A 14,104-nucleotide genomic window follows, 5' to 3' on the forward strand; every position below is an offset into this window, starting at 1 on the left:
TGATGAGATTAGTTTCAAAGCTATAGTTCTGCAATTTCTAAATTAATTTTATGGAAACTGAATAATGAAAATATTTAGTGAATAAATTAAGAGTTACTCCTCTATAAAAGGTGGTCTGTGACATCAAAATCAATGTAAACAAATTTGTAAATGCTTTCTTTTTCCACTTTTGACAGCAAAAAGAAAAGAAAAAACTATAAACTATATACCAGGAACACATTTTATGGTGAAAGTGTTTGTTTCACATATTTATATAGAAAATATAAAGGATGCTACATTAAAATGACCATAATTTATTCTCATGTTCCTCTGTTTCTAGGATTATATTGCTGCAATTGAACTTGCCACTAAGGTTCTTGAAATTCGTCCGAAATCGTTTGAAGGCTATTATGCTCGTGCCCGGGCCCGCAGAGATAACAAGTAAGGGTTTCATAATAACTTCTTTTTTCTTTTGAACAGCTTCACAAAACCTTTTTTAATTTGATTAAATTTCAGTTCATTTGTGAAAAGTGGTATATGCTGCATATATTCATGCATAAATTGTCAGAGGTATAGTGACTATATGCTGGTGGTGAGGTTGCTACAGGCTGTTGGTACATGACTGTCTTGTTAGATGATGAGCAAGTCTTACTCCTGTTTGACTCTTCAGTGGGTAGTAGTTGGAAGAATAGCACTGTCATAATCAGTGTTCTGACATCAGTTCATCTATACTGCTATGTCCTGCTTAGTTTTGCAATATAATATATATCTTTAATCTTGTGTTATCCTCAATGTGGGGTCCAATGTCACATCTTCCTTGCTTCCTTTGAATCTACTTCTACACTCTTACACTTTTTTCACTAAATATACCAAAGCCTTGTGAGTGGATTTGGTAGGCAGAAACTGAAAGAAACTCATCATGTGTGTGTGTGTGTTGATATCTTCTTGTTTTGACATCACATGATGGTTGTAGACAGGTGTCACTATCACACTACATGTATAGCTATTGGGAAATATTGCCTTATTTGGAAACAAGTGAGGGTTGGCAATAGGATGGGCATCCAGCCATAGAACATCTGCCTCAACAAATTCTGTCCTACTCAAGCATGGAAAAATGATTAAAATGATTCTCTACATTTTATGGCCATACCTATGTAGCTACAGCTGATATCAAATTCCAAAATGTTTATACTCAAACTCAGCATATAAATTGACAGTGAACTTGTAACAAACAATTCTTAACTACTGAAAGTGTTGTAGTTGTTTATATTTTACTACATTGCATTCTATATGCCTTTTCCAAAGCCACAGGAACTTTGTTAGAAACTGAAGCAACAACACCTTGAACTTCCTTGACCCAGAGCCGTCTTAGCAGCATTTTAAGCCCCTGGACAAATCACTGTACTGGTCTTTATAGCATAGATTTCTTGACAGCAAGGCAAAGTACATACATTGATGACAACTGGGCTCCTGGACAATTGCCAAGTGTTTTCATATCTTAAGACAGCATTGCTTCCACCCCATTCATACCCTCATTAATTAATATGTATTCATTAGTTGCATCCACTAATTGCTGCCTAGGTGAAACAATCAATACAGTTGTTCTTTTTCTTTAATTTCCATCTTATCCACCCTAACATGGCTTTGCACTAACTTTTCTATAAGTCTTTCTAACACTAGAAGTATATAAACTCAAGTTGGTACTTTCTGCATCTTAATGACTGTCCCAAAAAGCTTCCCTTGCCATGATAACCTTTATTATGGTAGTAACTATACTAACACTTATCTCAGCAGCTGGTTCCTCTGGAAACAGGCTTTCTAGTCCCATTCAGCAATCCCTTATACACATAGTATCATAGAAATACTTTTTTCTTTATCAAAATGCATAACTCCTTAATTTGTATTAACACACTTTACATTTAAAATACTTCATCTATTCATTATAGTCAAGCAAAACAGGTTCTTGGTATTGTCTCCATCTATCACTGTTTATAATCAAACCAAGGCTGTTGGTTATCTCTTATGTATATGACTCTACTCCATCAGTGGAATAGAATTTTCAACTACCTGAAAGTCATGAGTACTACAAATTATTTCTTAATTCATCACTGAATTTCTTTTTTTTTTTTTTTTCAATAGGAACAAAATTCAATAACAGATAAACTTAGTCATCTACAGTCTTACATCGTATTCAAATATGAAAACTAGCTAAAGAATGTATAATGTGAAGGTTACATATATGAATTTTAATTAGAATTTCAGGAGACTAACATTTGATAACAGACACCATTATTAAGAGAAATTAATTAATCTGTATTTATGAATAGTCAAAAATATCAATGCCACTTTGATTTACATTGTATTCAAGTGAATTTTCAAAGATTAAATATAGAAAAGTATTTCATCAGTTTGATATGCTAAAATCAATATCTTTCAAACTTAACTTGGATTGATATGCTTTAATTTTCATTTAAATAGATGTCTACTTATTCCACCTCTCACTTTTACATTAAACATTTATAGACATGGCTCTGTGGGCTAAGAATTTCACTTTCCAATTATGATTTAGTGTTCAGTTCCACTGTGCAACGCCTTAGGCAAATGCTTTCTACAATAGCCCTATCTGAGTAAAGCATTGTGAGTAAATTTGGCTGATGGAAACCAAAAGAGCCTGTCATATATATATATATATGTATGCATGTGTATGCTGTCTGAGCATGCTTGATGAGATGGTAATGTGTGTGTGTGTGTGTGTGTATTTGCAGATGTATATATAACAATTGATGAAGGAAACAGAAGACAGATTTAGCACCAGTCTTTATTCAGTACAACAATCATTTCGTCCCATCCTGTAACTCCATTATGGGTAGGATTCTGTGCATTTACTTGTGCTGCATCAATCTGTGCAGTTGGTGTCACATCAGGCACATGCATAAAGAAGGGGATGTTCCGCTAGATATACTGAGATGCCTAATGCATGTTGTTGTTTGTGCCTGGTGTATTTTGGTTATGGCCGTCTACAGTTGTCCATGAGAAGAAAACATATAATTAAAATCATATATATATGTATATATATATATATATATATATATATATATATATATATATATATATATATATATATATATATATATATATATAAAAAGGCAGGTTGTGTGATTGAGAAGATTGTTTCCCGAACATGTGGTCATGACTTCAGTCCCACAGCATGGTATCTTGGGCAAATGTCTTCTACTATAAGCCTTGGGGAGATCAAAACCTTGTAAGGGGGTTTGCTTGTGGGAGCGGAAAGAAGCCTGATGTGTGTGTGTCAGTGTTTGTCTTAACTATTGTTGAATTTGTTTACATTCTCATGACTTAGTAGTTCTGCAAAAGAGGCTGATAGAATGAGTAACAGGCTTAAAAAATAAGTACTGCAGCCAATTTAACTATACCCTTCGAGATGATGCTCCATCATTGCTGCAGTCCAATGAATGAAACAAGTAAAAGATAAAACATATATATTTGCATTTGCACTTTTACCATGTCAGCCAATCATCCGGCTTTGCACTTTTTGAAGACATAAAAAATCAGGTAAGCTTAGTGACAGAAATGGCATCCAACTGTAAAAGAGTGCCTCCATAATATATTCAATTAACCCATGCTACAGATAAAGGATAAAGTTCCTTCCCAAGTCATATAGACTCATAGAGCCAGATTTTGTGGTATATATATTCCCTGCTGGATAGGATGCTGATCCGTCACAAGATTACTCATTTTTGCCAGCTGAATGGACTGGAGCGACATGAAAATGAGATGTTTTGCTCAAGAACACAATGCATTGCCCAGTCCAGGAATTGAAACCACAATCTTCCAATCAAGAGTCCAACACCCTAACCACTAAGCCATGTTCTTCTACCTGCATGGAAAAAACAAAAAATTCATCTAAAAATGAATGAATGAATGAATGAATAAGTTCCATGTTTGATATATGGAGTTAATCACTTAACTTTATGGATATTTAACAATGTCAACTACTAGTTTTAATTAAAATAATTAACCCTGAAAATATTTCATGCATATATTTAAAAATTTTAATTTTATTTGATTTTCAGACAATATGATAGTGCTCTAGAGGACCTAAAACAAGCAGTGTTTTTAGTCCCTAACAATGCAGAACTTCAACGTTTATTGTTAAGGTTACGCAGTGAATGTCTGGAGCAAGCTAACATCTTGAAAGAAACACCAAGTGAAAGCACAGATGTACAATCTATCACTGTACTACCTGTTGAAACCAATAACACTTCTGCTGCCGCCATTACAGAACCTGCCCCTGCTGTTACCATTATACATCCTGAAACTGAAGACGGAGAAGTTTGTTCAAGTTCATCTGTTGTTACCTATAGGGAAGAAACAGCCCTCTGATATTTTGCACATAAAATCCTCTAGATTTATCACAGAATTAAGGTTTAAAAGGGGATATTCTGTGATTTGTATTTTTTCTCCCCCAATTCAAAAGTACAAAGCAATATATTTCTTTGAAGGATATTCTGAAGATTTTCAAGAGAGGAAGTCTTAAATTTTGCCAACTCTATTTATTAAAACATTAGAAGTAATATTATTTGGATAAGTAAACTAGGAGTAAAAAGGAAGTAGGGTATTCAGTAAATATTTAAATTCTTTTACTGAATATTTTGATTGCATCATTGGATCTTTCAGTTGAACACATTTCAAACAAAAATCATCTGCAAGTTATTTAAGCATAGTTTGAAACTGTTCTTGTTTCATTTTTTTTTCTCCCAAATAAAACAATAACTTATTTGTAAAGATTTTTAAAACCACCTTCTTGACATTAACTGATATCTTTGAAATATATAACTTCTTGATTTAAAGTAATGAATGGCAGTTGATTGCTTTTACTTATGATAAATATTATAATTGTTAATTATTAACATGTTAAAAAATTGTTTTACATGTATATCTTTGTTCAACAAGCTGTGATGTCAAATTAAATTTTATTTTTTTGTCATAAATACTTATTTTAATCTAAAAACATAAAACTAATTCATTTAGTGAACTTAAATTTCTTTCCGGTCAATTTGCTGTCAGAAAGATAATATATAGTAAAAGTTATCAGAAACTATATATATATATATATATAAATATATATGTATAATATTCCAGCTGCATGTTTCTTTATTAAAGAATTTTAAATTCTAATTACTTTTGATTTTTAAAATGTTTGAAATTTATATTCCTTTCTAGTTATTTGCTCTAGTGCAAAGAAAATGTGAATATTCTTTGAAAATTAGAAAAAAAAATATTCTTGGCTGTTAGTAGATAAAAGATATTTGTTATGAATTGTATGGCTTCTCCCCTCAGCCAAATCCTGCCATGATTTCTTAATATATAACTCACTGTGATCAAGATAAGCTGTTTTGAGTATTTTCTTTTCCAAATTTGTTTTTAAATCCTTTGCAAATTAACGTAAAAGGAGAAAATTAACTAAGTCTGTGCTAATTAAACCAAACCAAATGCATGTAAATTTTCATTTTTTTTTTTTTTAATCTACAAACTGTCAATTTCTTTAATCATACACAACAGACGCAAACATACATAGATGTGACTCCTTCTCAATGAAAATCTTTTGATTATCCTATGAAAAAAAATCATTTAAAATAAAAGCTGTTTTTAAGATACTAGCTTTGCTCAGAGAAGAGATATTTGTTGACACCATATCCTTAAAGGCTAAATGAATGAATTATCTTAATTTTTGTTTTTAAATCTGCTCTCTTTGAGAATATAATAGTAAGTTGTATAGTCATGCCAAATAAAGTATTTATTTTATTACATATATGCACCAAATTGACAACAGATTATTTTCTATTTCTAGCAAAGAAAAATGTGTTCACATTTCATTTCCTTTGCTAAGTATGGAAAACTAATCTTTACATGGGGAAACTTTTGTCTTTAAAAAACTGCTAATCGAGATAAACATATTAAAAAAAATGTAGATTTATGGTTTATATTAAATTCATATGCCTGAACGTTTGTTTATTTTGGTGGGGTGGGGTCTTGTGTATTATATATCAATTAGATATGATGCTAAAAACATCTTACAAACAAATCTCAACAAAATGTAGTAAAATTAATTTTGGTTTCATCTACAATAAAATATTTAGTTAGCTGGAATTATATTACGTTAATGAAGTATGGCTTACGAGAGAGACAAGACTTAACTGATTCATTATTCGATGAAAATGATCTTGAAAGAGAAACCAAAATTTCATTTCATTTTTTATTTTTACAATTACATTTAATATAGCTGTTATAAAAACAATATTTAGTCTTATTAACATTGGCAACAGAATAACAAGTCAATGATGCTAAAAAGGGAATCAAATGAATCTATTTTTATACCATTTGTATTTGATATCCTACTCTTCTGCCATTTTATTATTTGTGACCAGCTTATTTTGTTGCCTGGTTAACACAACTCTAAAGCACATACACATGTTAATATATTCTTAAAAATGGGAAATATATGTAACTCCAATGAATGTAACCTGCAGCCTGATTGTATTACTTGTAACAAAATAGAGCAGATTTTTAAACGCTAACTAAGATCAATTTCCTTGTTTAAAACAATAAACAAAAAGGTAAATTTTGTGCTTAATTTTCGTGTACTGATGGTCTTTTATAACAAAGACCATCAAATTACTGTCTTTCAGGAGAACTGGTCTGCCTAATATCTCTTATCTTCAACAAAGTGTAGGCTGTTGCGTGATAAACTGGTTCACAGCAGATTAGAATATATTTTATTGTTCTGTACACTACACCAATTCTTCTAACTTGCTACCAGGTAATAATGGCTCAGTTTTCTCTTGTTACAATATTTGATGAAAACAAAAAGAAGCACTCTGTATAAACAAATCTTGAGACTTGTAAAAATCCCATTCATAGCTGATAAAATTGATGTTAATTCTCTGAGTGAATCTCCAGGGTCTCTATGATACATTTTCTTAAAAGCTTTATATAAGTAAACAAGCCCATTTCATTGGTCAGATCTCAATTATAATTGTACAGTTCACATTTTTACAAAGAAATATTTCAATCCTTAAAGCTAATGATCTATACGTAAAATATATATAATTAATTTATAATTCTGAATCATTGAAACCATGTCAGTAATGTTAATTTTTCAATTAAAAATTAACAGTACAAGATTCCTAATATTTAAATGAAAACAGATTTATCTTAAGAAAATCAAAATGCTCTTTTAAAAGCTGGAGTATTTCACACGCAGCTAAATTCTCTCATAAATGAGAAATTATCCTATTGAATTATAATATAATTATGAAATTAATTTAAATATATACTTCCTATATCTGTACATTATTTATTTTTATCATTATGCTCATAACTGAGGTTAGACATCATTGGTTTTAGGGGCATATCTTTTATCTCATCGATTAAATTTGTTACAAATATGTAACAATGTCCAGCATGATAATATGAAGCTAGTTCATATATGTTTAGTAAATGATGAAATAAAGCTTTTGAATTTCGAGAAGATTATAAAATGTAGGGACCAAGCAAATAAGTTATATTACATACCTATGCTTGTTAATATCTTTCACATTTTATTTCCTTGCTTAACCAGCTTGCTCTTTGAATAGGTTGGCTAAGCAAGGCTGTCCATATAGGTTCAAAGACTTTCAAATTTTAAATGGGAAAGGTTGTTATAAGATTTAACAAATTTTGACTGCTACATTGAAAAGCAGTTTGTGGTGCTCTGAACTTCACATGTTAAACAAAATATTTGGTTAATTTGAGTCTTCTGGTTATGAAAGGATTTCAGTTTAGTTGCTTTTGCAAACTCAAGTAGTATGAGTCAAGCTGCATGTTATATAATTTTTCAAAAGTGTTATTTTCAAAACGATATACCCCACACCCACTAAAAAATTATTTCAAACAAAGCTGCTCTATAGTTAGGACCCTGCTGTGTCATTATTATTCTGGTACCAAGTATTGTTTATTAAAGAGAAAAAAGAATTTGAAAAGTTATTTCTCTTTAGTTTTTCTCCCAGACTACCAAGTGTTTGGGTAAATGATTGTATCCAGGCTGCTGTATACCTGTTGTTTGTTGTCATTTCCTGTTATGATGGTTGTAAACATTGTTGAAGCTGAGAATAATCATGTCAACTTAAAGCTGTGCAGGTTTGTTCGCTAGTGCCTTCCTAGAAGTCTTGCTCGGATCTATACCTGGAACCAAATCAACGTCCTTCCTTTCATTTCTGTTTGGTCACTTGGACCATAACAGTAAGCCATTAAATCAGGCTGCAGACATGTTTACTGTTGAAACTTGTAGTCAGTGCTTGTAAATACACTTGTTTGACCCTTGATTTTTTTGTCTGTTATTTTTTATTTATTTTCTAGGTAACTTACATTGCATTCTGTTGTCATTCAATGACCAATTATTATAACTGTTTGCTAAGTGAATTTGTGTTGTTGTTTTTTTTAAATATACAAATTGCTCTAATATTTTTTGGTACAAAAATTTTTATTATTTTAGAATCAGATTAAAAAAAAAATTTAGTATATTAACAGCAAATGGATTGGTTCCGCTCATCCCCTTGAAAAGCAATATTAGCTTTTGAATGTGCAATATTTGAGCTGAAATGTTATATCGGTTGTGACTCAAAACAGCTTTCTTAAGTATTGCTTTTATCCTTTGCTAATTCACATTAGTCAATAGTAAATATAATACAATACTATTAATTTAATATCATTATTAATTTCCAGTTCTTTATGTTCAAATCCTACTGAGGTTAACTTTATTTTATCAACCTTGGAGGGATGAAAGGTCGAGTAGAATTGACTCCTCGATATTTCTGGCCTTATGCCATAATTTGAAACAATTATTACCGTTATTTTAAATAATCCTGGTGATGTATAAATAAGGAAGGAAAATTTGTCTTTTTAACTCATTTGTGGTCTTGGAAATTCTGATTTTATTACTAATAAATAGAATTTTTCTTCTTTTCATTTAGATCAATAATTAACAGTGCAAGAAATTATTTCAAACTGATAAAGATCAGAAGTTTAAAAGTTAATTTAACTTAATTTATTATATTTTCATGTCAAATCTAATCCAAGAAATTTGTAGTTTAATTTTAAAATGCATCCTCATAGATTTCTCTTTAGAAAAAAAAAAATTCATTCTGAGCTGAAAATTAATTTACCATTATCATTGTTCTCCAGCATTTATTGATATTCTACTTTTACAAGAACCACAAAGATTTATATGCCAACTAAACCATTTTCTTCAAACCTACACAAAGAAAATTAATCAAACGGACAACTTAAAGCAAGGGAGGTAACACACACACACACACACATATATTTGACAGAATTATTCAGGGAAGAAAAGTACTCCCAAATTATTATTTATAAAATGCATTTGTTTTCAACACAGTGAGAAATTCACATTAAATATATTATACTGTATTTATGTTATTGTGATAACTTCACAATAGCAGATAATTACAGCTCAGGTCTGTCAACATATCCAAAATATGGTTTAATCCTTGCTTTTACAACCTCACAGTCCCTAAAATATTCAATCGTCTTAAGTAAATATAAGAAAACTTTCTTAAGCCAATACAAAGCTTACATGAAGATTTAATATCTCTTCTTTTTAGAATAGATTTGATGAGAGATGTTTTTACAAGAGAAAAAAAAGGAATTTTAATAATCAAGAACAAGTCTAATAATAATAATATGAACACTTATTGAAAAACAATTAGTTTTATTGTAATGTATACACTACTCTCATCTGAAAATAGAAAATAAAGGTAGTTAATATTTTTTCATAACAAATAGTTAAAGATATTAAACACCAAGATTTTACAATAAGAAACAACAAAAATCTCATTTATTTTTATATAGTCACAAAAAGATCTAACAGAGCCCATAGAAAAACCTCAATTGCAATATTTATTACAAGTCACAGACCCAGCAAAACCCTAATAATGGGATTGAACCATCAATCTTTCAACTAATAGTAGACTAAAATTTTATCAATCCAGCCAGTCACAGCTCCATCATAAATCATTTACTGTGTTAACTGCTGAAGTGTTGAGTCAGTTTAAAAATGTTAAAATTTGGCTCCTTTAATAACTGTTTTTCTCAAAAAGTTCATTAGGCATTAATTGGAATCTCTTTCATCAACATTTTTTCAACTCTTGTTTTAGCGAACCTAAATTACTTATTCCTTAAACTGCAAATTCAATAAATAGATAAAACTTATTTCATTCATCTATCAGTTTAGCAGGTTTTCTGTCATTAATAATTCTGATTCACTGTCATGCACCCAGTGGCTTCTGCACCATACAAGACTAAGTTTCCAACATTAAGAAAATAGGTTCTAAACTTTCTAGTTAACGTTGCTTGTCATGCCATTGTGCTTCTGCAGTCACCTTTTGTATTACCTACTTTTTTAAGCATGTTATATTGCTTGGTAATGCTGAAATTTTCATAAACCTTAAGGTTATTTATTCCAATGATATGCAACACTAGTTTCAGTTGTTGTACTAAGAAAATAAATTCTTGGTTAGGACTTTCATTTATAGTGTGTAACTTTACCAAAACATTCTGGTATTTCCCATAATCTGATAAATTAAAAGTGCCCTGTGCAAAGATACAACAAAAATGCCTGTAGTTGGACATCTATTTCAGTCAATATTTCATTAATTTATCCAGTCAGTCATTTCAATTGAATATTACTAGTTAGATTAAAGAAATAAAACAGATTTTGTCTATTTCAAATAACAAATCTAAAAGAACTTTACCTAAAGTCGTCTCTGTTTTCGAGGTCGCTCATTGCAATAGGTGACAGGTGTTGTATCAGTCAAAGATACAATATTTAAACCAGCTAACTGTAAACCCTTTATCGCAGGCTGAAAATAAAAATATTTTTGATATTAATTATAAATGGAAAAAAGAAGAAATGTAAACGCTATACATGATGTCTGTCCATATAATTTAGAGATGTACCTTCAGATTCAAGATTAGCTTTCTAATTTATTTCTTGCCAAGTGGTTTATAGCTGAAGTTACTAAAGCAAGTTGAGACGTAATAAATTCTATTTCACACACACGGTTTCTTGTGAGAAACCATAGTTTCTATAAACTGAAAAATGAAATAAAGAAGCACTTGTGTTGTTTAACATCAGGTCAACCATCACTGAACGAATGACACTACCATTTTTTTTTCCAGGTATCTTGTATGTAATATTACACTACCTAATGTAGTTTTAGTTACTATTTTTTAAGATGTGATTCAAAAGGAAATTTAGCTGCTGACTCTAACAGGTCAAACAGTCATCCAGCGGCTTCCATGTTAGCTCAAGCTTCTACGTACTTGTTTAACCTGCTAACTGCAGCAGTTAAATCCTCTCGACAAATTTCCTAATTAATAAAGATGGGGACAGCTACACCTAAAACACATCTGACAATATGATGGCCACACTTGGAATTTTAGCTCATGCAATGAAAGTTGGCCTAAATTAACAAATAAAACATTTTAAATTTGCAGAGCAGGACAAACAGGTTATTAGATATCCAATCACTTCCATTCATATTTAATTTAAAATTTGGCGTTTGATTTTAAACAATAAATCAGTGGGTCTTTTTTAGACAATGTATACACACAACTTAAACATTCCAACACAATATGTACATGTACATACATTTTCATAGTGTATAAGTAAAATTTAAATTGATTCTTTAACCACAGGTTAATTGCCTATCTTCACATTGAGTTACACAAATACATACAGGTATATTGTGTAAATGTTACAATTTTAAATGTGTGTGAACCATGACAACTATTACAGTATATTTCTTAGTGAACACAGTTCACAACACCATTTAGATTTGGAACCACTTCACCAAAACTACACTTGCAATCTTGCACAGTTTTTTTATAAAGACATTTTATAAGATAATTACATATAATAAAACAATAAAAGTATAATTACAAAGCGTCCTGGACCAATGCCTTGTACAGCTACTCGTATATTTTTTACACCTGCAGTGATGGCTTTCTGTGGAAGAAAAGTAAATTAGTATCTACATTATAATTCCATGATTAGCTCTCAATAATAAAATTAACTACTTTTCTTTCTATTGGATTTCAGTTTATGTAGTTACATAGAAGTGATTGAAATAGTTGGACCATGAGAACATGGTGGAAGAGTATTAGAAGCAAGACTGATTAGATGTCAGAGTAGAAGTTACTTAAGACATTCATAAACAAGCATAAAATCACTACACATTAACTTCTATCACTATCTGTTTACTCCCATCTAACACTCTTAGGAAAGCATTCACTTTTTCATCCCCCCCCCCATAACCCACTGTTGTTATTCTTACTTATTCTCTCCTTTTTATTCTTTGAGAGTTTGCTCTAGTACCCTATGACTACCGCCCTTTTATTTTTTTTCAGCTCTGTATCTCCTCTATAGGAAGACACCTGTGCTTATCCCTCTACCATATTTTAAACCTTCCAATACCTGGCATAAAGCTGCCCAACATCACCTCTTCCCAAATACTTCCTCTTAGTATTAGGGGTTTTTTCCTTTCATTTTTCCTTGTTCTTTTCTGCCTTTCAAATTACATGGCAACCTCCATAGAGCTGGTAGCATGAAAAAAGCACTCAGTAAAGTAATTGCCATTAGGAAGGACATCTAACCATAGAAACCAAGCCAAATATGACATTGGAGCTCCATGCAGATCAGTAGCTTACTGGTTCCCTGTCAAACCATCCAACCCATGCCAGCATGGAAAGCAGACTTTAAAGGATGATGATTATAAGAATTAATTTGAAGCAGAAAAGGACAACTGCCCAATTGATGAAGAATTTAAAACACATTTCACTGGTAGGGCAACAGTGGGTGACAGTATTACTAATTATACTACAAAGTGCCTGCCATTTTTTCTCTTTCAAATTAAATCTATTTTCTCAGTGCCGATTAGTCAGTTACTTACCATAGCAAGACAGGTTATAACAACATATTCAAGTATGATATAAACTTATATCCAACATAATGTACTCCAACTTAATGAATTAACTGCTAAGATTTTAAAAATCTTAAATGTAAAATTACCAGGAACCCCTTTTGTCAAAAATTAGGTTAAAAAATATGGGCGTTTCTTATATATGGATAGTATTATTACAGCTTACAAAACAGTTTTTCCAAATTTTAAGCTAAAAAAAATAGGGGATTCCTTATATACACGTTAAAATATGGTATATTAGACATTATAAGCACTAATTTGAGAAAGGAAAGAGCAACAGGCCCACTGGAAGAACATATATTGAATCCATCACTCGTTTCAACTCACATTAAACATGACATCTATTGAATACTCTTTCATACACTAACCTATGCACTCCCACCAACACACACACATAAGCATATACAACTCATATACACAGGTACTCGCAATGATTTGTTTTATGTCCGTTTTCCCATGATAGCATGGATGGTAGAGTTTGCAATATGGCATCATTTCATACATCTCAGTCTGTGTGATACTGAAATAAGGTTTGAACTAAGTTTTCTACAAATGGATTACCATCCTATCATCAATTGTTTACAGAACAGGATGAATGTGTTTAACATGCAGCTAATATTAGAGCAGAGCTTTCTACACTTCTTAGTGTGAGCCATAATGGACAAGATGAAACAACCTCATACAAAAGCATTAATATATAATTTTGAAATATGAAGTGGCTAATTAGTTCAAATGCTAGATTACCAAGCTAAAATCATTTGGTTCACCCTGCTGCAACATAATGCATTATGTTGCAGCCCTAAAGGGAAGACATAACTAGACTTCCCTTCCATATTCTTTTCTAATATTTTGTACTTATCATCATTGTTTAACGTCCGTTTTCCATGCTGGCATGGGTTGGACAGTTTGACAGGGGACTGGCAAGCCAGGAGACCAAACCAGGCACAAATCTGATCTGGCAATGTTTCTACAGCTGGATGCCCTTCCTAATGCCAACCACTCCGAGAGTGTAGTGGGTACTTTTTACATGCCACCAGCACAGGAGCCAGTCAGGCAGCACTGGC

At 31.3% G+C, this 14,104-nt stretch overlaps 2 protein-coding genes across 10 annotated transcripts in view; one reads left to right on the plus strand and one right to left on the minus strand.

Moving 5' to 3' along the window:
* LOC106876010 (protein TANC2) overlaps nt 1-8,363 on the plus strand; it is a 1,103,288-nt gene extending 1,094,925 nt beyond the window's left edge. For 6 of the 7 annotated variants that reach the window (XM_052966231.1, XM_014924374.2, XM_014924375.2 and 3 more), the window contains 2 exons: nt 320-420; nt 4,074-8,363. In XM_052966231.1, the coding sequence (XP_052822191.1) occupies nt 320-420; nt 4,074-4,383 (411 nt within the window). In that variant the 3' untranslated portion in view covers nt 4,384-8,363. Of the gene's footprint in view, nt 1-319; nt 425-4,073 lie in introns of those variants that run through there. The other variant, XM_052966229.1, reaches the window with a different exon arrangement.
* A 1,386-nt stretch (nt 8,364-9,749) lies between these two features.
* Nucleotides 9,750-14,104, minus strand: part of LOC106876011 (30S ribosomal protein S11) — a 43,961-nt gene continuing 39,606 nt past the window's right edge. For all 3 annotated transcript variants that reach the window (XM_014924379.2, XM_014924378.2, XM_014924380.2), the window contains exons 7-9: nt 12,002-12,067; nt 10,812-10,919; nt 9,750-9,796 (exon numbers count right to left, since the gene is read on the minus strand). In XM_014924379.2, coding sequence (XP_014779865.1) covers nt 10,812-10,919; nt 12,002-12,067 — 174 coding nt within the window. In that variant the 3' untranslated portion in view covers nt 9,750-9,796. The remainder of the gene's footprint in view (nt 9,797-10,811; nt 10,920-12,001; nt 12,068-14,104) is intronic.

Source organism: Octopus bimaculoides, chromosome 3 (genome assembly GCF_001194135.2).
Source record: "Octopus bimaculoides isolate UCB-OBI-ISO-001 chromosome 3, ASM119413v2, whole genome shotgun sequence".
NCBI lineage: Eukaryota > Metazoa > Mollusca > Cephalopoda > Octopoda > Octopodidae > Octopus > Octopus bimaculoides.